Source organism: Terrapene carolina, unplaced genomic scaffold (genome assembly GCF_002925995.2).
Source record: "Terrapene carolina triunguis isolate 2854851 unplaced genomic scaffold, T_m_triunguis-2.0 Scaffold18, whole genome shotgun sequence".
In the NCBI taxonomy this organism is placed as follows: Eukaryota; Metazoa; Chordata; order Testudines; family Emydidae; genus Terrapene; species Terrapene triunguis.
The window spans coordinates 598,321-624,900 of record NW_020664369.1 but is presented as its reverse complement, the minus strand read 5'-3'; the positions used below and the strand labels follow the sequence as shown (position 1 = coordinate 624,900).

The following is a 26,580-nucleotide window of genomic DNA, read 5'->3' as shown; positions in this document are numbered from 1 at the left end:
CTGTCAACGGCTTCCATTGCTAACTGAATAAAAATAAAAGTACAAATGAAGGAAATGAGATACAGTATTTCACCTGTGATAGAGCTATGATGACTTGTATAATTACAAAGTTGCTTTGGATAGTTCCTATTTGGCCCTATGCTGTCAGGAAACACCTGGGAAAATCAGTTACATAGTTACATCAGTTAAAAAAACCAACCACCCTGAATAGCCTGTGAAAGGAATGATTGCAAATGAGCAAGGCTGCATTTACCTTTTAACACTCTTTCTAAATTGTTTGCATAACTCCACTGATCAAAAAACCCTGCCCAAACTTTAATTCTTAGAATTTGTGATCATGCCAATAGAAGATGCCATTGTACTGCACTATTTTCAGCTGAGAGTTTCTAGATTAATAGGACCTGAATAGGTCCAAAATAATCTCTCTGGATATGCTGCGAAAGCCATCTGCTTGACAGAATTTGTGGAAGTGTTGAGGAATGTCTTTGCAAAAGTGGAAAGGGACATTACTGCTTCTCTGATTTAATGACTGTCTGAGTTTATTTATTTCCTATATATGATTACTTTAAGCTGCTGGATGGTCATCATTATGTGATTATAACTGTAATTATTAGGGTGCTTAGAGCTTTTTGTACAGTGACCTTTTTTTGTTTTAAATCTAAATAAATAAATGCGTATATGTATGTATATAAATAATTGACAAATAGAAGCATTTGTGCAATACTAAGTTATTTCACTGTTGAGCTTTATCACTCATGGCAAAGGTTTTTCAGATTCCTGAATATATATGTTTGTGTGCACAGCATGATATCATTTTACTAAAAGCACTGAATTGTGAATGTAGAATTCATGAGTCAAAAGTATAGGATACATCGCTTTCCTCCTATAAGCTACTATTTAATCTTTTACATATTTGAATGCTAATAAAATAATTAACACCAATTGGCATTTCAGTCTTGGTTTAATTTTTAAATTAATGTTTTTCTTGTTTCTTCTCAGCCCTCTGATGAAGATACTGTCAGCCTTAATGTACCAATGTCAAATATTATGGAAGAAGATCAGATTATAAAGGAAGATTCGGGTCACCACATCAACCTAGTCCAAGGTCTGAACATAAAGAAGAGACACTTAACAATAACAATAACAATAACAGGAATTCTGCCCACTATTCTATATGTAATGCTGTATGAGTGCAATTCACAAAAAACTTCCCAACCCAAGTTTCTACTAACAACATGCTTAAAACCTACTCCTTCAGTTTACCACTATTTTTCCTGGAAAATTTATGAAGCATGTTTAGTTTTGTACTTCTGAGAATAATCACTTAGGCCTGAAACTACAAGAGGCACCTAGGCACTTAAGCCCCAGACTTAGATGCCTGCTATCTCACTCGAGGTGCCTGGATGTCTATCTCCTGCCTAAGCCTCAGGGTGATCCATGAACCAGAGGAAGTTAAACGTTTGTCTACCTACCTCGCATGCATATCCTGATCCTGTAGGTGTGCTCCGAGGCTGCCTATTGGATCGGGTACCATTCAAAATCTGGGCACCGGAGAAGGAGGACATGGAAGGTGGAGGTGGCGGTGCACCTTAAAATTTTTAGCCTAATGGTTAGAGCACTCATCTGGGATATGGGGCACCCAGGTTCAGTTCAGTTCAGTTCCCTCCTCAGGCAGAGGTGGGGAAAAAGGAATTAAACAGGGGTCTCCCACACCTCTCAGGAGAGTGCTATAACCACTGAGCTGTGGCATACAGTAACTCCCCATTTAACGTCCTCTCGCTTAACGTTGTTTCAATCTTACGTCCCTGCTCAGTTACAGAACATGCTTCATTTAAAGTTGTGCAATGCTTCGCTGTAACGTCGTTTGGCTTCCTGCTTTGTCCACAGCTGGCAGCTCCCCATCAGCTCCTCTACGCCCCCCTCCACACAGCGCCTCCCGCCTGCCAGCAGATCCCGCGTATCAGTGCCTTTCCCCTCATCCCCCCGCCTCCTGCCCACAGCAATCAGCTGGCTTGCGGCATTCAGGGGGGAGTGAGGAGGAACGAGGACTCGGCGCACAGGCTCCCCCTTCCCTCACTGGAGGTGGGGGAAAGGGGGGACCCTGCGCGCCGAGTCCTTGCTCCTCCTCCCTCCCTCCTGCCCCCTGAACATCGCAAGCCAGCTGACTGCCACGGGGAGGAACGACGACCCGGCGCTCCTCCCTCCCCTGCCACCTGCCGGTGGCAATCAGCTGGCTTGTGGTGTTTGGGAGATGGAGGGAGGGGGAGCCTGTGTGCCATGTCCTTGCTCCTCCCCCCTCCCTCCTGAATGCTGCAAGCCAGCTGATTGCCACGGGCAGGAGGGAGGGGGAGGGAAGAAGAGGCGGGTTAAGGGTGGAGGCTTGGGGGAAGGGGTGGCATGGGCGGGCTGAGGGTTGAGCCCCCCGCCCCTGGTGCTTGCAGAGTAGGGGAAGTTGCCGCTGCTGCAGCGCAACGTGCTTCTCTTAGCCTACAGCACCTTCAGCCTCCTTGCCTGCCTCACTGTCTCCAGTGCCAGTGGGCTGTGCCTGTGTGGGGTAAGGCGGGGGTACCTCCCAACTATAGTACTGTACTGTATGGCAAAAAAAAATTCCCTAGAACCTAATCCCCCCATTTACATTCATTCTTATGGGGAAATTGGATTCGCTTAACATCGTTTCACTTAAAGTCGCATTTTTCAGGAACATAACTACAACGTTAAGTGAGGAGTTACTGTATTCTGATGTGGGGCTCCCTCAGTCTCTCCTATTGAAGCTTTCTACTGTGTATACTTAGTCATTGGGCCAGTGAGAGAAAGTGACTCTGTAGCCTGATGGTTAGAGCACCCACCTGGGAAGTGGGAGTACAAGAAATAGATGAGGTATCTGCTTCCTAGACTGACCTAAAATGTACTCTAATCTGTGTATCTTAATTTTCGTATTGTTAGTGACATTTGTTGCATTTACAACTGATTGATTGTTTTCCATGAGTCATATTCTTCTCTCTCTCACTGGTGTAATTTAGGAGTAACTCCATTGACGTGAGTAGAATTGTTCCTGAATTTTACTTGTGAGAGATCAGAATCCGGTTATGTGTCACAACATAGAATAAATTCGCATTAAAAGTAAAACGTCTACGCTTTATTCGTAGTGGTCCAGTGTAGTCCAAAGTCTTATTCTCTGTTTTTATCATTCTTGTACCTTTTGGATTTCATTTTTGGCTGTGTTGCTGTGCCCTACTAAATTTAAAAGGTTCCTTAGGTGACTCTGATTTAAATGCAAAGTTGAAAAAGTTGACTCCGAAATAATTTTTATACCTTTTTGGGTCTTTTGGTCTCATTTCTCATTAGTAGAATTTCATCAGGGACCTTCTCTTATGATTCACAATGATAAGTCAAGAGAAGCAGGAAACCAGTTTGCTGAAGGATCACATCCCCTCACGACTGAATTTATGAGCTACATCAAGGCAAGTTTGTGATCGATTTTAAATGAAAAAAATCTCATGACTACCTTCCTAGCAAGCAGAAATGATAAACTGTTGGCACCTTGCTATTAATAAGAGAAGTGCAACTGATATTCATCCTCATCAGTTCAGTGCCATAGAGTGCAAACATGAGCAGGCAGATTAATTATAACAGTAATTTTAAAGCTGTAAGGTCAGGTTACCCATAACTCTTATTCTAACCTAACCCTCACCCTAATCCTTGAAATCTGTCCTTTGTTTTGGTTTTGTTTGTTTTGTCGTTTTTAATTAGCAGATGTGTTCACCAGTAAAAGTTTACATTTTTCTTCAAGTTCTGGTCCCTATGCATATTGCACATGTGGTACACGTTTGCTTTATGTGCCTGAGACTGGAGAATTGGCTAGTAGTGCCTGTTGGTCCATGCCAGCACCCTGGCATTCCTCATGTCCAGTACTGAGGTTATAAGGGGAGGCGTGGACTGCCTGCCTCTCTAGTTCCTTCTTACCGCCACATGATCTGAGTAGAATCCTCTGTGTCCGAAGCATCTTTATCGTCTTTTTATCTGTAAATGTGTTGTAAATTCTTAGAGTTTACTGTTTTTGGTATTTTTCTAGTAGCTTTTCATAGTTAGTATAAAGAGGACTATGCCCAAAGTTCTGGGGTTTAAGAACTTGCTATCCTGCCTCCATTTCCTTTTGGTCAGTGATGACCATCACTGCTGCCTTCACTGCCTAGGGGAGTCTCACATCTCCACCAAGTGTAGCATCTGCGACTCCTTTCTTCCCTGAACCTGAGAGGGAGGAGAGCTTCAACTGAGAATGTACCTCATGGAGAAAACCATGAGGCCCCAGTGGGATTCAGGCTCTGTAATTGGCCTCAGTCTGCGAGCAACATCCTTCTGAGCATGAGCTCTGGAGCAGAGGACAGATCTAGTAAGCCCAAGGACACGTTGTCTTGGGTCTCTCATGAGAGTAACGGACACTATCACGGACACAAGACCAGATCTCTTTCCAGATCCCCTCACAAAAGGAGGGATGCTTCCATGACTGCTTCCAAATCAGGTGTGTCTTAGACTTAGGCCAGCCTAAACCTCCTGACCATAAGGGTAAGGCACGCAGAATCAGGGATACATCGGTACTGACTCCAGTACCAATTAGCAAGCTGAGAGATTGGCATCTGCCGGCACCAACCATCAGCTCCAGACAAGGAGAATCTTCTTAGATGGTACTGGCCCACCCCCATAAGGATCCACCAACCCTAAGCACATGGATACGCCAAATCTGTCTGTACCAACTACCAGGACATCTCACATTCCCAATAGGACTGAGATTTATACCTCCCCAGAGGATATCTGTGCTCTACCTTATCCTCATTCTTCTCTTCTCTCAGGTCTAGCCCGTGTAAGGGATGTTTCGACACCAGAGGAGGAACCCACTTCGAGGACAAGAAGCTATTCCCCTACTCCATCCATTCATTGAGTCTCCCTTTACTGTTACCAATGGCATTGCCAGTGGAGACAGATCCAACCTTTTCATTGGCTCGTCTTGGATGTCAGATTCAGCCTTCACCTTCACGTGGGGAGGTTAACCCAGACAGAGCCTCTATACTATCTTGGACCCATCTTCCACCCAGACATGATTACCAGCAGTCCCTTGAGTACCCTATACATTGGAGTCCCCCTCAACCAGCATTTGGGGCCCTACTGGGGCCCCTGGGATCCCTAAGCATGGCACCTTGGATCCATGCACGAGTCTGACTGACCCTCTTCCCCTAGACAACAGCAACCAGCTCTGCCAGAGCATGCGGAAGAGAAAGCTGTTGAGCAAGATCCACTGATACTGGCAGTATCGACAAGCATAGGCTATCGTGCCATCCTCACCATCCCTGCCTGATGACCACAGGCAATGCCAATAACTTTTGCAGAGGGTGGCCACTGAACTTCATATCCCACTTGAGAAGACCCATGATACACAGCATAAGCTCCTGGACATCCTGCAGTAAACACGTTCCTCATGGAGCCAGCCAGGGTGGTATGGCACACAGCAGCATCTTGCAGCCCTATCCCTAAAACGGCTGAGATATTTTGTAGCTGTGAAAGAGGCAGAATTTTTGTTCACTCACCTTAATCCCCAACTCCTTAGTAGTTCAAGCAGCAACACGCTAAGACTACCCAGGCAGAGAAGGATACTGAACACCTCGACCTTCTAGGGAGGAAGATATTCTCATCTACCAGCCTCCAGTTTAGAATTGCTAAGTGTAATTTTACAAACTACTCCAAATTTCTGTAATTTAAAGACAAACTCCAATTCTAAGCCCTTATTGATGAGGGTAAACTGGTAGCAAGGACCTCACTTCAAGACACAGTTGATACCATACCTAGAGCCATAACAATGGCACTATTTATGCGGCACAAATCGTGGCTTCCGTCTTTGGGGCTCCCCATTGAGGTTCAGAATACTACTGAGGATCTTCCCTTTGATGGCTCTTACCTCTTTAACAAGAAGATGGATGAGTCTTTACACTCATTAAAAGGTTCCAAGACTACCCTCAACTCCCTGTGCATGTATACTCTAGCCCCGAAGAGGAGACACCATAAACAGGTGTACAAATCAAGGCTTGTTCCACAGCCTTTCTACCAACAGATCTCATGTGAACCACCATGCAAATGCCAGAAGGTGCGAAGACCAAGGTATCCAACCCCATCCACTTTGACATCAGCCACCCAACCCCATCTGCCAAGTAAAGGTTACTTTTGAAGGGATGCTTGAGAACTGAGAACCATCATTGATGCCATCCCCAACTACTCTCCGAAGCTTTGGTGGCATACTTCCTCCACAACTGGAGGGCTATAAGAACAGACAAGTGGGTTCTGGATGTCATCCACTTTGGCTACATCATTGAGTAGAGAGGCGTCTCTCTCGTCCCCACCACAGCCCCAGAGCTGGGGCCGGGGAAGAGGTGTCTCTCCCGTCCCCGCCGCAGTCCCGGAGCTGGGGCTGGGGGAAAGGCGTTTCTCCCGGCCCCACCACAGCCCCGCAGCTGGGGGAGAGGCATCTCTCCTGTCCCCGCAGCTGGGGGAAAGGCATCTCTCCCATCCCCTCCACAGCCCCGCAGCTGGGGGAGAGGCGCCTCTCCCTGCCGCAGCCCAAGGGATGGGGGAAAGGCATCTGTTCCCCCCCCCCACCGTAACCCTGCATGCCCCAAGCTCTCCCAAACCCTAGTTCTCCCAAAGCCCTATCACTGTCCCCCACCTCACCACACTGCCCCCACCCACCCTACACATCCTCCACACCCACCTGTGTGTGTGGCTGGTGCGCAGCCCTTGATGGTCTGCTGTGCGCACCTTAGGGGGAACACAGGTGAGAGCTTCACTGTTCGGTCCTAAACGAAATCATCTCTGAATAGGGAATGCCATCCCGGGACTTGCTCACCTCCCAAATGAACAAGAACATCTTCTACTATCCTGGACAGACCACCTGAAGTATGCCTTTCCTCCCATTCCACTGGTCCCGCATGTTCTGTGGAAAATGTGCCATGACAAAACGTGCATCATTCTCATTGCACCCAACTGGCCCAGGCAGTTTTGGTTTCTGGACCTCCTGCAAATATCAGTCCGTCCTCCTCAGCATTCGCTCCCTCCCAGATCTGCTAACTCAGGAGAATGGTAGAATCAGACATCCCAACCCACACCCTCTTCACTTCGTAGCCTGGTATTTGGATGGGCAGCAGACTTGGAGTCTTGGTGTGTACACATTTAAAGGGTGTTCAAACTGTTCGTAACCATGACAGAGAAGACTCCATGCGAAAATGCTGTTTAGCTAAATGAAGGCGTTTCTGTACCTGGATGCAACAAAACTAGTTAGCTCCAGAGGCGACAGGTATCCAGGCTACCTCACTCTCAGATATCAGGCCTTTCTTTTAGCTTGCTGTGGGTACACCTAGCAGCAATCAGTGCCCTCCACCTTTGGGTAAAGGGCTATTCTATTTTTACTTACCCGATAGCAGCCAGATTCCTGAAGGGTCTCACTAAGACTTTCCCACCAGTAGTAAAGCCAGCACCTCAATTAGACCTCAGTCTTTTTCTCTCAGTACTTACCAGACCACCCTTTAAATCATTGGCTACATGCTCAGTGTTCCACCTGTCAATGAAGGTCACCACCTTCATTGCCGTCACTTCAGTCAGGAGGGTGAGTGAACTGGTGGCACTCATGGCCGGCCCTCCATATTCCATAAGGAAAAAGTTTCCCTTCGCCTCCATCCAAAATTCACCCCAAAGGTAGTCTCCTACTTTCACATAAATTAATCAATTCACTTACTGGCATTCCTTCCAAAACCTCATACTTCCAGTGAAGAGAGGAGACTTCATTCCCTCAATGTCAGATCACCTTTAGCTTTTTATCTGCAAAGAACTAAACCTATTAGGAAAACGCTCTTATTTGTCCCTATGGTAGAGTGATCATGGGGACAAGTGTGATCTCCTCATAGGCTGTCTAAGTGTATCTCTGGCTGCATCTTCTTTGCAATCAGTTAGCACAGCTCCCTGGGCATTTGTAGGGTGGCTACGTGGAGTTCTATCCACACCTACTTGAAGGATTATGCTTTAGTCCAAGACTCCTCTTCAAATGAAGTTGTTAGGAAAGTGGTATAACAGATCTATAGACCACCAGCACCCTCTCACCGCCTCCTCTTTCCACGGTCACCCGCCTGTGGAATACACATAGGGACCAGCACTTGAAGAAGAAATGGAGGTTAGTTACCGGTAAATGGAGGTTTGTGAGATGTGTGTTCCTTATCTGTATTCCACTACCTACCCTCCTTCCCCTCCACTTTGGGTCATGTCTGGGTTCTCGGTAGAGAAGGAACTGGAGAGGCAGTCGGTCCGGACCTTCCTTTATACCGTTGGTGCTGAGCACCAGAAACCCAGGGCACAGGCGTGGACCAACAGACATTATTTCAAATTCTCCAGTCTCAGGCACGTGGAGGGCACACGCACCACGCGTGAAATACAGATAGGGACCACGCATCTTGAAGAACCTCCAATTACAGGTAAGTAATTCCCATTTATATTTTTAATTAGGCATTTTTTTCATGCATGCACAGGCTACAGGGATGCCCAGGTGTCTAAAGTTATGAAAAGATGATGGGTTATAAATGTGCATTTAGTTTGTAAAGATCTTGGTAAAAATGTCAAGATCTCCAAAGACAAAGGATATCATCTGCTGTTTGGTAAGCTGAGTAAGGATGTACTTCTCTTGAAAAATACAGTGAATAAGGTTCAGTGACTACCTTTCTCAAAGGAGTTTGTTTGTAGCACTGGTAGCAATAAGGTGTGTGTGGTGGGGGGGAGTTAGAGCTATGGATAAGTTTAATGAATTATGTAGAAAGCCATGGGTTTTTCCTCAACAGAAACTTTGGAATTGTATTCATCAGTATTTCTCTTATATACTGTAGTGATCTACATCGTTACTAGTGAAAACTAAGGTGGCTTTACAGTGCGTGTGAGAATGCACATTGTCAGCCATTGTTCCTGCTTTGCCCCTTCACTGCCTTCATGGATAGTTGGTTAATCTTTGTGAAAATATTACTCTTGTATTGCTGGAATGGTTAGCGAACACTTTGGCTGTCAGCTATGTCGTGTCCAGCTGTGTAAATCGCATCTGCCAAGGGAATGCTGTAGCTTACACTTCTGACTGTTTTCAGAATTGGTCTGTGACTTCTCTTAGGTTGCTCCATTGTACCTCTCTGTAGTTTTCTGAATTGCGTGTTCTCCATTTTCATTATCCTCTGCCCCCTTTCTTATTGTGGAATTGGATCTTTTGCACCATTCCTGAATAATATCTCTCCGAGAAAGTTGCAGTAAAATCCTTATAAACGATCCATAAATCATTCATGAATACAGCCACTTTGTAATTCATGAATTTCAGCTGGTTCATTATGTAATGTAACATAACACGATTTTTGGACCAATTTCATCACATATCCCATAATAGTAGGATTTCTATGAAACTTTTTATGCCAAGGTTTGAACAATGTTTATTTTCATATGAGAATTTATTTGCTGGCCAGCTTTGCCAGATTTTTTTTTAAGGATAAAACGATCTGAAGAGGTCCTGTGTACTTGCCATCAAATTCCTTTCTGAGAGAAAAGTGCTAGATAGCCACGGTGGAGAGAACGGATGTGGTTTCCCGACCTCTTGGAAGTGGAGGGAAAGGAACTTCTAGGTGTGCAAAAGGACTTGCCTTTTTGTAATCCTTCACCCTATTTCCTCTAGCAGCACCACTCTTGCAGGTGTCATTCTACCAATGGCAGGGCCCCCTAGTAGTTTTGCAGTAGCAGCCATAGAGGGCATATACATTAAGAACAGTGTAAAAAAAAAAAATCCCCAAACACTCTCAGCCCTCAGTGGTCTCTGCAAAAGAAAATGTAAACTGCTTAATTTAAAAATGTTTTTGCAAAACAGCACATTTCAAATATCGTTACTTGTATCAGATACCTACACTTATAGGGTGAGTGAAGGTATCTGAAGAGTGCAGTTATCCAATACATCCATGTTGCTTGTTGTTATTGCTTACTGGATAGATAAACACATCCTACAGTATCGTTAAATGTGGCAAGTGTTTATTGCTGGGATATTCTCTGATAACTATTAGGAAGAGTTTTTTATGGATGTTGGATATGTGGGATGTAATATGTTAGCTCTTGGAAAAAGGGTGGGGATTAAAAAAAGAGGGTCATTGAAACTAAAAATTTTATTTTGTTTTGGTTTGCATTTTTCATTTAAAAACCTTGCAGATTTTTAAAAGAAATGACTTTCTTTTCATTTTGTTCAAAAATTTTCATGCAAAATTTTTTTTCATCCACCGAGCTCTAATATACACCTATATGATGCTTTAGATCTTCAAAGCACTTTACAAACATCACCTATTTAATTTTCACATCTCTTTTGTGAGGTAGGTAAGTAATGTTATCCCTGCCTGACATATGGACACGTAGGCATAGAGAGATTAAGGGAGACAGTTTTCTCTTGAGAATCAACATGGCAGGGTAGAAGGAAATGGAAGACTTCTATCTACTCTCTCCTCCCCCAAACTGGATCTTCCATCAGAAGCTGCCATTAAATGCCTGTTGTGCATTAACACTTTCTCCCCTCTAAGGTGTGCTATAGAACTATTGGCTAGTCCCTCAACAATGCCCTCAGCCTGGCTATAATCTAGCATTTTCGGCACCTCATTGTAGAGTGTGTTGCAGAGCTTAGTTCAGGGATGCAGAGGTGCTGTTAAAGAATTTCAGAGTGGGAAAAATATTGCCTCAGATGTGGATTTTTATACCCTCTTGATGCTAATGACAGGTGAGATTAGCAAAAGTGCTTGAGCTAACAGTCCACAGGTTTTATGAGGGGGAGGGTTGAGGCAAGGCATTTTTCTTGTTGATCTGCAAGAGTGCGAATTTGTTGGGCTCTTTAGTTCACACTACAGATCTTATATATCTTTTTCCCAAGATGTATTTTGGGAAGGTAGGAGACTTTAAGGCTGATATAAATTATTGAAGCATATCCACACGAGAGTTTGAACTAGTTTAACTAAATTGATTTAAAACATAACTTGTTAAAATGGTACAACTTGCAATACAGACAAGGCCTTAATTTTAGTGGGTTTGGGAGGATTTTATATGAGATTGGTCCTAATTTGTGTACTTTATTATTGAATTTGTGTACATAAGCCCAAAGCTTTAGATGGTCATCTTTTAAAACAAATTAACATAAATAAGGGTTAATGCAGATTTGTGACACATATGGTGGGGGGCATAATTATTTTTCATTGTATAAAATATCTGCATATTCTGTTGGAGAGATCAAATGCTTCATTATTTACTTAATGAAAAATAACAGATGAAAAGAATGGCTATATTTGTGGTATTGGGGACTGACTTTGGGAATAAAGCCATATTTTGTGATGAAGAATGTTAGAGATGCCAGTGCACAATTCAGTGATACATCTGGCAGAATCAGACGGCATTTATTGGTACAGGGTTCCTGAGATGGATGTGCCAAACACATGGCATTGAAAATAGTTAGTCCTTTTGTCTGTTATTCATTCCCTGCCAGTGCAAGTGCACATCCATTCAGACAGCTTCCGTCCTTACTGGCAGCTGAATTATTTCAGTGTTTCTGCATGTTGGAGATGAAAATGAAAGCAAATGTATAAAGTTCCAAATGGAAATATAAGTATCGGATGCACCTTTACGAATATTAACCAGCAGTTCATAATTATGGATGCACCTGGTAGCAACTCCACAGTTGGAGATCTGTTATAAAATGGGGTTTGCATGAGGCACAAATTCTTGTTTTTCCCCCTAAAAGTAGGTGACAAAATTGGTGTGCAGTTTCCCACAATTAGTTTTTAAGATGTGAATTTTCTATGAGGTTTATGTTTTGTTTCTTTTAATAATTTCTAACAGGAAGCCTTTGAATTAGGGCTCTGGCTAAAATGTATCATTGGCAGATCTACTTTCATCATTAACTGATATTGCTTTAAAGCAGTGGTTCCCAAACTTGTTCTGCTGCTTGTGTGGGGAAAGCCCCTGGCGGGCCGGGCCGGTTTGTTTACCTGCTGTGTCTGCAGGTTCGGATGATTGCGGCTCCCAGGAGCCACGGTTCGCTGCTCCAGGCCAATGGGAGCTGCTGGAAGCAGCGGCCAGTACGTCCCTCGGCCCGCACTGCTTTCAGCAGCTCCCATTGGCCTGGAGCCGCGATTGGCCAAATCTGCAGATGCAGCAGGTAAACAAACTGGCCCGGCCCGCCAAGGGCTTTCCCTGCTCAAGCGGTGGAACAAGTTTGGGAACTTTAAAGTATTATCTAAATGCACAAAACTTAGTAGAAAGGTGGACCTTGAGAAGATCTGGTTCTTTAAAAAAAAAAAAAAATGAATGTAATGTGATTTGTAGCCATTATTCACATTATAACTACACTTGTCTGTAAGAGTGTATCTTTCATCATATAAATGTACCTGCTGACTGACAAATATTTTCCTACTGCACTTCAAACGCCAACCCCTGTGGTCCACCCCTTCCTTCCTCATATATTGCCAATCCCCAAGTACACATTTAAAAAAATCCTAGAAAATTAATGCAGAAAAACTTTGTTATGAAGCACTCAGGATTGCTGTACACATGTCTGACACAAACCCATCGAAACAAGGAAATGAGAAGTGACCTAACAGTTATTCTCTCTTTCTCCACCCGCAAGCACACATCTTTACATTATCACAACTACAGTACAAAACAGATCATGCACCATTTAGCAACAAAGCTCTTTGTGTATTAATCTATCTTTAAATAGTGATGGAATGGTCTTGATTCTCCTCCCACATATGGGAGTTTAACACCAATGTAAGTCCATTGATTTCAGTGGAGTTACTCCTGATTTACTGGTGTAAATGAGAGGAGAATTAGGCTAATGCTTAATTGATAGGTTATTTGCATACATCAGAAGGATATGAGAGAAAATGGGGGCATTCAGTACATAATTCTCATGTTGGTTGACTTATTTTTATATTTAAATGAGGTTAGGCTTTGCCCTCAATAGAATGTGACAGTTTAATGAAAGTTGGTGTAATCAGTATCTTAGGTGGGGGTGGAGAAATAGCAATGAAGTACAGACCTTAGATTGCTTCAATTAACCACTATAAACTGATAAATGAACTAGGTCAGTGCTTAGTCAGAAGAGGAAACTTATTATCTGTCTACTTTAATGGCAAATTTCTGTCCTAATGTTCAGTATAATGTCTGTTCACAGGGCAGAGCAGCAGAATGTGATCAATTATTGCGAATAGAAGAGGACACACATTGGCAAACAGAAGGAATGTAAGTATTCATTTATGTACAATGAAATAATATTGGCTATAAATTTTAGGTGACCAAAATTTAATTTGTCTTTTGAGTATTTCCTTACCAGCTTATTATTTTGTATACAAGGAAGCATGACATTTATATAACAATACAATTTGTCTGCATTTTGTTATTTATAGTGTATTGATTAACACAGTGAAAATTTTATTAAAATCAATATATTTGTATGTACCTAGAGAATACAAGTGTTGTTCAACTAGATACTGAGATTACATCTGCTAATAGTATTTGTAAAAGGGCAAAAGGCCTGTGTCAACATTTTTAAGGCCAAAGTTTGACCTATGATAAAAATGTTATAATTTGATTGGAAAAATGCTGAAACTTAGGGGGTGTGTGTGTGTGTGTATATGTGTGTTTTAACACACTTTCCTGGCCCTGTAATAATAGTTAATTCAAAACACTATTTCAAGACTGGTGCTGACAAACATCAGTCGATGAACATACGTGAAATAGATGATTTACAATGAAACTGAACTGTTAATTGAAGTTTTTGTTAAGCAAAACAACAGTGTTCATTTCTGCTTTGCTAAAAGTTCAGATGAAAAAAATCAGTAGTTGCCAAAAGAATTAAGAAAAATTAGGTTCTTTTAAAGCTTTTAAAAGTATTACAAACATTTCAAACTAAAAGATAAAATACTATTTTAAAAATTGCCAATGTCCTTATACTAGAACAATAAACTTCATTAATCAAGTAAAAAAATTGTTGGTAATTAAATTATTTCAGCATCAGAAGTCAGGCTGTTTAAATTGATTGAAATGATAGATGGGGGAATAACTATTTAGTTCATTGTCTTCTAAACTGACTTCCTAATTTCCACATGAAAATTTCCAAATACTACATCTGCATATTAATATGCACAAATACAGGATTTTACTATACAATTTAAACAGCCAATTTGAAAATATTGCCCATTGATTTAAATTCTAACTCCTTTCATACTCACTGTAGTGTCTTTGTTTCCTACTGTAGAACAAATACATCAAACAAGCAAAATATTGATATAGCCATGATAGATCATTTAAAAGAAGCAGTAGATTTGCTACAAGATCCCAACAGGTATGCTCATATCAGAGGGTCTCCTGATGTAAGTAATATGTTGTATAGGAAATTCTGGGAGGGTCAAAGTCAAAAAATGTTCTCTCTCTCTCTCTCTCGCTCTTTTCTTTTTCATGACTAAATGCCTTCTGCCCTGCATCAATGGGATGTGGGATGTTAACTAGACAGCAGGGGATATGGCATGGTGCCTGGAAGGGCATGAGGGATGTGAGAATGCACAGTTGGCAAGATGGGTCTGGCTTCTCCCCCTCTTCGGATCCTTCACCTTTCCGTTGCCTGAGGCTGAGGGGACTGGGCTGGCTGATTGGCTCTGGCATACCCGTTCCACTATTTAAACTTTTCCAAGCTTTTCAATAGCTTCTTATACTTGTTAGCTGCTCTGCCCTCCTTCCCTTTAGTTGTAACATAGGAGTTGTATTTTCAGCATACTGCTGGACTGGCTAATTGTCTGTTTTGGGAGGAGGGAGAATTTTTCCCATTGGGTCAAATTGACTGAGTGATGGGGTTTTTTTTGTTTTTGTTTTTTTATCTTTGGCAGTGTGTTATGGAGGCTCAATTAGGTTGAAAGCAATAGAACTTGAAAGTTTAACATTAGGAAAGGTATGGTTTTCTAGTTTGCCGCAACTTGTAGGTAAATGCTAAAAGGGTCAGCTCCCAGAGATAAATGAGACATGGGGTTTTGCTAGTTGACCTCATGCCTATATGAGACGGGGCCAACTGGTCTTCAGGAAGCAGTAGATTCCAAAGTGAGGAGAGTCCTAGGGGTAGTTTGAGGAGGGTCTAACCTGACTTATTGGTTATAAGGTGGGAGTTTTGTAACCCCACAATAGAACCAGTCAAATGTCTGGTATGTGAAAGCAGGGGGTGGTGCATAGCATCCCTATTCCACGTTAAATTAATAAAGTTGTGGCCTGACATTTAAATTCATCCCTGCATCTGTCGTTCAGTCACCTGAATGTTCTTATTAAAGTATGTTTGGCTGTTAAAGTTATTTGTTAGTATACAAGGTGTTCTTCAGGAATGGGTTATCAGATGTTCTTAACTTGACAAGTTCATAAAAAAGAAAATTAATTGTTGTGACCTTTTGACTAAGAGTATCTTAGATATAATCTCCCCTGGATAGTATGCACAGGATTCCCATTATTTTAACACAGTGGTGCCCAAACTTTTCCTGTCACCATCCCCCGACCCTCACAAGAAATGGAATCTGTCCATGCTTCCCCGCCCCCTTCGTTACTGCACAGTTGGCTCAACAGAGGAGCTTGGGGGAGCAGCTGGGGCTAGAGGCGGAGCTGGTTTGGGGGCAGAGCCGCGGGGGAGAGGGGGGGGAGAGCAGAGTGGAGCTGGGGCTGGAGCTGGCCTGGGGTCGGAGCAGGAAGTAGAGTGGAGTTGCGGCTGGGGGGAGAGCTGGGCTGGGAACGAAGCTGCAGCTGGGACCAGAGCTGGGCGGGGGCAGAGCGGGGCTGTGTGGCACCCCTAGTGGGGTGCGCCCCACAGTTTGGGGACCATTGTGTTAACAGAAACTGTAAATATAATAGAAGCATAGGAATTATAGATGAAGAAAACCTATTTAATCCAGCCATCAAGTTGCACAGAACTGTTCCCCACAATGCTTTTTCTGATGCTTTGTCTAGCCTAATTTAAACTTTTTCTAGGGATGCATCAGAAAAAGATATAAGCCCCACTCTATACTTACAATTGCCCAGTGGGAGTAGGATCAGGCCCTTTGTGAATGAACAAAGGAACCGTTTTTTCAGTTGTTCTAGTAAATGTATTGCCTGCTCACTTTGCAAATACTTCCCCTTTTAGTTCAGAAGGTGAATTTACTTTAGCTCGTGCTGGACAGTTGTCTGTAGAAATGTTTGTTGGTTTGAATTAGGTAAGGCAGGTGTTTTTGATTCATAAAAGAGAAATAACCTCGCCAGTTAGAAAAGTTTGTTCATATTAGTTCTGAATTCAGTAATGCAACATTCCAGGTGGCATTGCTTCTGCACCTCACCTGAGGCATGCTCTTTTAATTGGAACAAATGTTGCTATTTAAAAAACAACAACTTTAGTTTAAAAAATGTATTAATTAAACATAACAATGAAAAGGTTTCAGTTCTCTCTCTTGTAAATGATTCTGTTTGTCACTTAATAACTTAGTGCTGTAACTCATAACACTACACATCTTTCCCCTACCAAACAGAGAAGAGACATTTAAAAATGTAACGAATTGTTGTTTTAATATTTCAGTTTAACTAGGTTTCTTATTCAGAATATATATTATGAAGCAAATACATTTGCAATACTCACTTGTCCGTGAATATTCAGATGGGCCGTTTATTTCAAATACTGCTGTTAAGGATAGCCAATCATGCCGTACATATATACAAAACCAGTAAAGAGAAATGTAGAAAATAAAATATGTAGGAGTGCTTATTCTTTTTCTTTGTGATTTTAAGATGTGCTTAACTACATGGCTATAGTCTGAACAGTAAAGAGCAAGTTGCACTAATTTCCCAGTTGGTATTTTGCTATTTGTGGCAATTCCAACCCACTTCTAAAGAATAATGGGAACTAGTATTCTGTTGGATTTGCATATGTACAGTTGAATAAGAATTTGCATAACCTGCTGATCAAGGTTTAATATTGTAGTCTTGCATTTGGGTATTGAAGTGAGTGGTGTGTAGATGGGGAGTTGTAAGTAGTTGAACAAGAAAAACATGATTTAATATATCCATTTTTAAAAATTAAATATTTAATAGAATGTTCATCAAAGATGTACCCCAGTGCATTGTTTTTATTTCAAACCTTACAGATTAAGCATGGATATTACAGAGAGCAGTGGTGTGAATCTGTATCCCATGGAATCAGCAACAGATTTAGAATTACAGGAGTCTACAGTAAAGTGTGTTTATATTCCTTTTTCAGAAAAATAATGGATTTGCTGAAGTTTCATATTCAAGATTCTACACTTTAAAATTTAATGTGTTGTGTTTTGTATATCCACATACAGTGGCCAAATGCAGATGGAGGAGGCTCCTATCTATCAGGTAGGCTGTCACTATATTACAAAATATCCAAGAGAGAGACAGAAAATGGATCACCAATTACATTAGCTATTGGACCAGTAAATGAACAAAATTTAGTGTTCTGCAAGAGAAAAATATAGCTGTAGTTCTTTTGGAAGTTTTGCATATCTTTTTGTAAAATTAATTTTTGCTTTTACAATTTTTTTTAATAGCTCATAAGGACTTTTTTAATGTACAGAGATTGTTATTTTTAATCTCTGTAGTCTTTTGCCTTCATTGTGGGGACTACACTTGTTGCTGCAATCATAGTTCTGCCTGCAATTGTCCCATTGAGCCAAATACTTCAAGTATTGTAATGGCCATAAAAATACATGAATTGTCTGTAGCCCTTTGCTAAATGCATTCTTATTTGTTTTTCTTCCTACCCCTATTCTTTTTAGTGCTGGAAAACTATAATGTAGCCCGGGAGCCTCAAACCCTATCTCCGGGGCAGGAGAAAGAGCTATGTAATAATCTGTCCCCTTGACACTGTTGTTTTGTCTACACCATGAAAAAGTCTGCACTGGGAAACCATTTTAACCAGCACAACTTTTGCCCCCAATATGGGTATGGCACAAATGTATGTAAACTAATCCGAAGACTAGAAGAGAAAAGTCTCCAGAAACTATTTTATCCAAATTATCTCTGTCCACACTGAGGGCAAAACCATGCTAGCTAAAACCAGTCTCCTGATATAGTCTCTTTTCACTGTGCCCGAGGGTTCAATGGACTACCATCACCATGACAGTGCACTAAAACGTGGCTTGTAGAGCTGGCACCTAGATAAGATCGCTTTGTACATGAGGCTACTGAATAAGAATTTGTAATTCTCGCTGTTTATTGCTATTGCAGAAGAGTAATAACTCCCTATATGTGTCCTAAGTTTTTGTATATGCTACTGTCTGGGCAGGAGCACCAGAGAACACCCAATCAATAAGTTCTTACACCATTGTGTTCCTCATTTGATATGCGTGCACACATTAATAATTATAACAGAGTTAGTACTTATTTTATAGATCATGTACTTAAAAATATGAATCTCTTTGGTGACTCCATGCTATATATCTTCAAACTCACCAATGTTTCTCAACTGGTGTGAGCTGAAACTCAAGTCAATATTCAAAATTTGCTACTGTATATCTAGTGTCATATTTTGTGCCAGGATAGTACCAATCTTTTGCAGACCTTTTAATGTACTGCTTTACACATAATCACACCAACCTGGCAACATGAAGATGATGTGTTGTACTACATTTAACCTCCAGTAATAGCATTTGAAACATTATATACATTAATGTGTTTTTAATATATTACACAATATTTTACATTTATAAAGTACCATTCATCGTTAACCATCTCAAAGCACCATACAGCCTATTAAACCAAAGAATTATTTCTACAAACCATTATCACTATAGTTATACAAAATTTTAACGTGACTTTGATTTGGAACTTAGTTTAATATTTGCTGCTTACTATTTGATTCATATCCAATCCAGTGAACTCTAAGGAGCTCAGTATTATTTGTTAAATTATTTGTTCAAGCATTCAGAATCATATGTTGGTAAGCACTGGCACTGTCTATCTTATTTTTATATGGTTCACTTCCACTCTTGGATTGCTCTTCACAGTATTTGTACAAAACTACTTGTAAGAGTGTGTTAAGAAAAAGTTGGGTATTTGTTTCTGATCCCCAGCGCTGTGCATAAAGTCTCAACAGATGTGTACCTTGCAGAATGAAAATGCTGAGGAGGAATTAGAATTTCAGAAGAGGAGAGAATTGATTATAGAGAAAACCAAGACTGAAGCCAAAATAGCATGTAAGCAGGATGAGACGCAACTACTGAGTCAGGTATGGAGGAGCCTGGGTACAACATATTTATCTAGTCATAGGACCTCTTGAAAAGGGATTCCAAATAATTTTATCCTATTCATTGGTGAGCAGAGAGAAGTATTCTTTTATAGGCTAAAACCTGACTACTTTGGGGGTTTATGCCTTAGCATGAACATAAGAACGGCCATACTGGGTTAGGCCAGTGGTCGATCTAGCGCAGTATCCTGTCTCTGACAGTAGCCAGTGCCAGTTGCTTGAGGGAATGGAAGAGCAGGATAATTTCAAGTAACCCCTCCCTGGTCTTCCAGTCCCAACTTCTGTCAGTTGGTGGTTTAGGGAAACTCATAGCATGGGGTTGCATCTCTGCCTTCTTGACTAATAGCATTGGTGGACCTATCCTCCATGAACTTATCTAATTCATTTTTGAACCGGCCTTCACAGCATCCCCTGGCAATGAATTCCATGGATTGACTGTGCATTGTGTGAAAAAATACTTCCTTTGTTTTGTTTTAAACCTGCTGCCTATTAATTTCATTTGGTGAAACCCTAGTTCTTATGTTATGTGACGGGGTTAATAACACTTCCCTATTCACTTTCTCCATTATCATTCATAAATTTATAGAACTCTACCATATCCCCCCTTAGTTATCTCTTTTTTAAGATGAACAGTCCCAGACATTTTTATCTCTCCTCGTGAAAAAGCTGTTCCATACCCTTAATCATTTTTGTTGCCTTTCTCTGCACCTCTTCAATTCTAATATATCTCTTTTGAGATGGGGCTATCAAAACTGTACTCAATATTCTAGGTGTGGGTGTATGGTGGATTTATATAGTGGCATTATCATAGTTTGTTTTATCATCTCTCTGTCTTTCCTAATGGTTCCTAGCCCCCTTTCGCTTTTTTGACTGCCTCTGCACATAGAGCAGTTTTCAGAGAACTAACCATGATGATTTCAAGATTTTTTTTTGAGTGGTAACAGCTAATTTAGACCCCATGATTTTGTATGTATAGTTGGGATTATATATTCCAATGTGCATTACTTTGCATTTATCAACATTCAATTTTATCTGCCATTTTTATCACCCAGTGACGTAGTTCAATGAGATCCCTTTGTAACTCTTCAGTCAGCTTTGGACTTAACTATTTTGAGTAATTTTGTATCATCTGCAAATTTGCCACCTCACTGTTCACCCTCTTTGTCCAGATCATTTATGAATATATTGACCCGCACGGGTCTCAACACGGATCCTTTGGGAGCATTGCTATTCATCTTTCTAAGGATTTGGCTCTAGAATAGAAATAAATAAGAATTAGCTCCTGGGGGAGAGGAACTGGTATATTGAAATTCAGCATAACGGGAGACATTTATAAAGGAGATTTTGCAAAATACAGTGACTTTAATCTTGTAGGAAAAGAAAGGACACAACACTAGCAGGATTTGGCCCTTCAATGAAGTTGAAAAAATATTTCTTCAAGATATATATGTTCTTAGGCTATTGTAAACAATAGTGTTTTTAAAACACAAAAGTTTAATATTACAGAAAAAAACTATTTACATGTTGAAGTAATTATTAATCTTCAAGATATCTTGGTTTTGTGTGTGTTGTCATCAAAATTTAAGATGTCTGAAAATTATGTTTTTAATTTTTGTTGATATTTAATATCTTGAACCTTGATTTTGACAGTGTCCTTGCAACAAGACAGAGAACATAGTTATATATCATTCCACATACAATTAATTTGCAAATACCTGTAATATCTTCTGTGTATCCAGAGTCTCTATTTGTGTATCTTGAATTTCTTCTTCACGTGATTGCACATGTCCATTCCACTGTAGGGTGTGTGCGTGCCTCATGTGTAAGGCTACGATTTAGTCACGGGTATTGTTAGTAAAAGTTACGGACAGGACATGGGCAATAACCAAAATGTCACAGCCGGTGACCTGTCCAGACTTTTAGTAAAAATATCCCTAACTAAATTTTACCTGCTTGGGGTGGGGGGACGGGGGGAGTGTAAGGTGGGGGGGGGAGGGAGGCGCGGTACTCCAGTGGACTCTGCTGCTCCTGGGGGTGGGGGGCGGCCTGGGCCCTGACACTGCTGCTGCTCCGGGGGTGGGAAGGCGGGGGGCGGACCGGGGCCTCACCGCCACCATGCCGGGCAGGGGGGCAGCCACCGGGCCTGAGGGTGGCCTGGGGCGCTGCTGCTGCTCTCGGACCACTGCCCTGGGGCAATGCCCCGGATCAGTTGCCTGGGGCTGCCAGAGCAGTGGACAATGCGGCTGGACCCAGAGCCTCCCCAGCAGGGCGGCCCTGGGGTCAGCCACTGCAGCTGCGGAAGTCATGGAGGTCCCGGAAAGTCACGGAATCCATGACTTTCCGTGATCTCCGTGAAAGATTTGCAGCCTTACTCATGCACAGTTGTAGGAGATTTTCCCCTCAGCAATACCTGTCAGGGCTGCATGAGTACCGTTTGCTGCCTCATGCCACTGAGAGCAGGTATAAAGGGCAGAGCAGCCCCCGACCCCACCCCCCTAGTTCTTTCCTGCTGCCAGTGATGGTTGTTGGAACTGCTATCTTTGCATTTGCAAGTTCTACTCTCTTTTATGTAAATAGTATCTGTTCTATTAATTTTAGGCTACTTTGATCTTTGGAATGTACAAAAACTCTAATGATCAGACATAAATGGGCCCCACTTCCATATCAGTGGCCCTTTTGGAATATTTGGGGCTTCCCTCCACAATTTAGTGTTCTCCATTCCCTTCCCACCCATCTACTTTGGCTAGGTGTCAAGAGCATCTACAACAGGGTCACCATCTGCCCACCCCCTGGATCGTTCATGCTCTGAGTTCCCCTGTGGAGGAATTGGAAGAGGATCCACCTCAACAACCCTTGGCCTGCTCTTCTTTGTTGCCTGCTGTGGTGATAGGAGTCTGCATCTCCCCCTCCTGATGAGTATAGAGCTCATCAGGACTTGTTGAGGAGAGTGGTTGCAGCTCTGGAAATCCAACTGGAAAAGGTACAGAAAAAGTTACACAGGCTGGTGGACATTTTGGCCTGGGGGGGTCCCTCTAGGGTAGCACTGCCTATTAATGAGGCTATTCTGGAGCCTGTCAGGGCATTTTGGCAGACCCCATCTTGCCTGCCTCCCACTGCAAAAAACGGTAGAGAGAAAATATTACATTGCTTTGCAGGGTTTCGATCATTTTTATAACCATCCTCCTCCAGGCTCCCCAGTGGTCTCTGGTGCTAACAAAAAAGAGAAGCAGGGACATCAGGCCTTGACACTGAAAGGGAAAGAAGCAAAGAAATTGGACCTTTGTTAGACGGAAGCTTTATTCCACAGGAGATTTACAGATTAGAATCGCAAACCAGCAGGCTCTGATGGGTTGATACAAATTTAGACTGTGTGATAACATCTTGAAATTTAAGGACATGCTTCCGGATGAGGTAAAACAAGAGGTCACTGCGATGGTGGAGGAGGGCAAGTTAGTTGCCAGAACAGCCTTACAGGCAAGTCTATGTGATGGACTCTGCAACTCAAGCTATGGCTTTTGCCATCACTGCGTGGTGCTCCTCTTGGCTGCAGTCATCAGGTCTTCCCCCAGAGGTTCAACAAACCATCAAAGACCTCCTGTTTCAAGGCTCTTCACTCTTTTCCAAAAAGAAGAAAGAGAGGCTACGTAGTCGTGAGGCTTGAAGGACGACCCTTAGATCTCTGGGGATTTATATGCCAGCGACAAAAAGAAAGCCAGTCTGCCCACAGCAACTGTTTCTGCCTTTCATGCCTTGTATCCAGGTCCTCTCCAGAAAGAAGGGTAGAAGTTACAAGAGGCGTCCTCCTCCTCCCTACTCTTCTGCAGCTACTTATTCATCTAGGCAAGCTGGGCCCTCTAAACAAACATTTTGACCCATTTGTCAAGAGCAGCCTACCACCCCCGAAGGTACCAGCTTTCTCTACCCCGCTATTTGCCAACTGACTGTCCCATTTCCTAAGTGCTTGATCCTGCATCACTACGGATCAGTATGTCCTAAGCACGGTGGACTGGGATATATCCTTCAATGCTTTCTATCCCTCCTCCCCATCCCCCATTCCCGTCCCTCTTCAGGGACCATTCTCACAAGAATGCGCTAGTTCAGGAAGTCCAGTCTCCCCTTCTTGTGGTGGCCATACAGGAAGTTCCCATGTTTCTCATGGGGAAGGGATTTTATTCCTGATACTTCCTAATCCTGAAAGTAAAAGGGGATCTCAGGCCTACCTTAGATCTAAGACAGCTAAACAAGTTCCTACAGAAAATAATCTTCTTCTTCTTCTTTGAGTGATTGCACAAGTCCATTCCATTGTCGGTGACTCACAGGCAGTTCATACTGTACTGGCAAGATGCACCTTTAGATCTAGAGCAATGACCTACATTGTTTGGAATCTCAACCCTGCCAGGAAAGCGTTGGCCTCTGTAGAGTCCAGGTCTGCCCCAATAAGTTCTTTCCTCTGTACAAGTCAGAGTAGATTTCGCCGTAGTCATTAGGAGCCCCAGTGTGTCGAAGGTGGACTGTATAGTGACCTCGCTGGACCGTACCTGAGACCTGGACCAGCCTCTTACTAGCCAGTCTTCTAGGTAAGGGAATATGTGAACTTCTGGAGCTGTTTACAGGCCACTGTGAATTGGTAGTGGAAATGGCTGACCATGAAACTGAGGATTTTTTGGTGGCTCTGGTGAATTGCCATGTGAAAATCAGCATCTTTTAAGTTGAGGACAGCATACCAGTCCCTGGGATCTAGGAAAGGGATAAGTGAAGCTTGAGTGATCATCCAGAACATATGGTTGCTAACCTTTTTCTGTAATTATTGTTCTTTAGTATGTCCATTCCATGACCCTCTCTCCTTCCCCTCTCTATCAGATTCTATCTGGTAGGAAGGAACTGAAGGGATTTAGGGGTGGCTCTGCTTTTTATACCTGCATGCAGTGGCACAAGCAGTAGAGGGCGCTCACACCACCCTGACAGGTACTGCTGAGGAAAATGTTTCCAACAGCTGTGCATGAGGTGCGCTCACAGCCTACGGTGGGAATGGACATGGGCAATACATCTCAAAGAACAACAGTTACAGAAAAAGGTTAGTAACTGTTTCTTTTCAAAGTATTTCCTTACCTATTCTTTACCAATATCTATTATTGTGAGGTCTTAATTACTTCATATTTCTCCAAATGTCTTTGTGCTTTTTGCTGAAGATATATTTTAAAGGAATTCAATATCACAACTTTATGCATGTTTCCACCAGGGCTGTCGATTAATCGCAGTTAACTCACATGATTAACTCAAAAAAATTAATCGCGATTACTCGCAGTTTTAATCGCACTGTTAAACAATAGAATTTTATTAAATTGAAATTTATTAAATATTGTGGATGTTTTTCTACATTTTCAAATATATTGATTTCAGTTACAACACAGAATACAAGTGTACAATGTTCACTTTATATTATTTTTATTACAAATATTTGCACTGTAAAAATGATAAAATATTATTTTTCAGTTCCCCTCATACAAGTACTGTAGTGTGAACTCTTTATTGTGGAAGTACAACTTACAAATGTAGATTTTTTTGGTGACATAACTGCACTCAAAAACAAAACAATGTAAAACTTCAGAGTCTGCAAGTCCACTCAGTCCTACTTCTCGTTCAGCCAATCGCTCAGACAAACAAGTTTGTTTACATTTATGGGAGATACTGCTGCTTGCTTCTTATTTACAGTGTCACCTAAAAGTGAGAACAGGCATTCACATGGCCCTGTTGTAGCCGGCATTGCAAGGTATTTACCTGCGATATGCTAAACATTTGTATGCCCCTTCATGCTTTGGCCACCATTCCGGAGGACATGCTTCCATGCGGATGACGCTCATGAAAAAAATAATGAGTTAATAAAATTTGTGACTGAACTAATTGGGGGAGAATTCTATGTCTCTTGCTCTGTTTTTTACCCGCATTCTGCCATATATTTCAAGTTATAGCAGTCTCGGATGATGACCCAGTATGTTGTTTTTTTTAAGAACACTTTCACTGCAGATTTGACAAAATGCAAAGAAGGTACTAATGTGAGATTTCTAAACATAGCTACAGCACTTGACCCAAAGTTTAAGAGTCTGAAGTGCCTTCCAAAATCTGAGAGGGACAGGGTGTGGAGCATGTTTTCGGAAGTGTTAAAAGAGCTACGCCCCCATGCAGAAACTACAGAACTCAAACCACCAAAAAAGAAAATCAACCTTTTTGCTGGTGGCATTTGACTCAGATGATGAAAATGAACATGCATTGGTCTGCACTGTTTTGGATCATTATTGAGCAGAACCCATAATCCGCATGGACGCATGTCATCTGGTATGATTGTTGGAGCCTGAAGGAACATATGAATCTTTAGCGCATCTGGCACGTAAATATCTTGCAGCGCTACAACAGTGCCATGCGAACGCGTGTTTTTACTTTCAGGTGACATTGTAAATAAGTGGGCAGCATTGTGTCTTGCACATGTAAACAAACTTGTTTGTCTGAGCGATTGGCTGAACAAGAAGTAAGTCTGAATGGACTTGTATGCTCTAAAATTTGACATTTTTAAATTTTTGAATGCAGTTATTTTTGTGTGCATAATTCTACATTTCTCAGTTCAGCTTTCATAATAAAGAGATTGCACTACAGTACTTGTATTAAGCGAATTGAAGAATATTATTTTTTATTTTTACAGTGCAAATATTTATAATAAAAATAAAGTGAGCACTGTATAGTTTGTATTCTGTGTTGAAATTGAAATCAATATATTTGAAAATGTGGAAAACATCCAAAATATTTAAATAAATGGTATTCTATTATTGTTTAACAACGCGGTTGATCACGATTAATTTTTTTAATCGCTTGACTTAACTTAATATTCTTAGTCCATGGGGTCACTAAGCTCTATCTCACATATAATACCATTTTGAAACCTATTCTGAGTGTGTTATTAAGAGTGCACATAATGCTAGCTTAGAATCTAAATATATTTTGGTTTTCTACTTTACTAAACAATGAAAATTTCAATGGATTTTTAAGGATCTTGACTTCCTCTGAATACTTATATAGAGCAGATTCTGGAAGTTGCTATTCACTTCTTGGAAAGTCCTGAGTTCCCTCAAATATCAGTTAAGTCAAATAGGAGTTGGAGGCACTTGGGCCCAGATCTGCAAAGGTATTTAGTCATCTAAACCCCAGTCCATAGGTTCCTAAGTCCCAATTTTAGGCTTCACTGT

At 41.7% G+C, this 26,580-nt stretch overlaps 1 protein-coding gene across 2 annotated transcripts in view; it reads left to right on the top strand.

Annotated features, from left to right (window-relative positions):
- The window catches only part of LOC112104300 (leucine-rich repeat and calponin homology domain-containing protein 1-like), a 244,238-nt gene that overhangs the window by 162,197 nt on the left and 55,461 nt on the right, over positions 1-26,580 (top strand). Inside the window, exons 8-14 of one of the 2 annotated variants that reach the window (XM_026653179.1) lie at positions 1,000-1,105; positions 3,349-3,461; positions 13,253-13,320; positions 14,336-14,422; positions 17,223-17,312; positions 17,421-17,457; positions 19,211-19,327. In XM_026653179.1, coding sequence (XP_026508964.1) covers positions 1,000-1,105; positions 3,349-3,461; positions 13,253-13,320; positions 14,336-14,422; positions 17,223-17,312; positions 17,421-17,457; positions 19,211-19,327 — 618 coding nt within the window. Of the gene's footprint in view, positions 1-999; positions 1,106-3,345; positions 3,462-13,252; positions 13,321-14,335; positions 14,423-17,222; positions 17,313-17,420; positions 17,458-19,210; positions 19,328-26,580 lie in introns of both variants that reach the window. The other variant, XM_026653147.1, reaches the window with a different exon arrangement.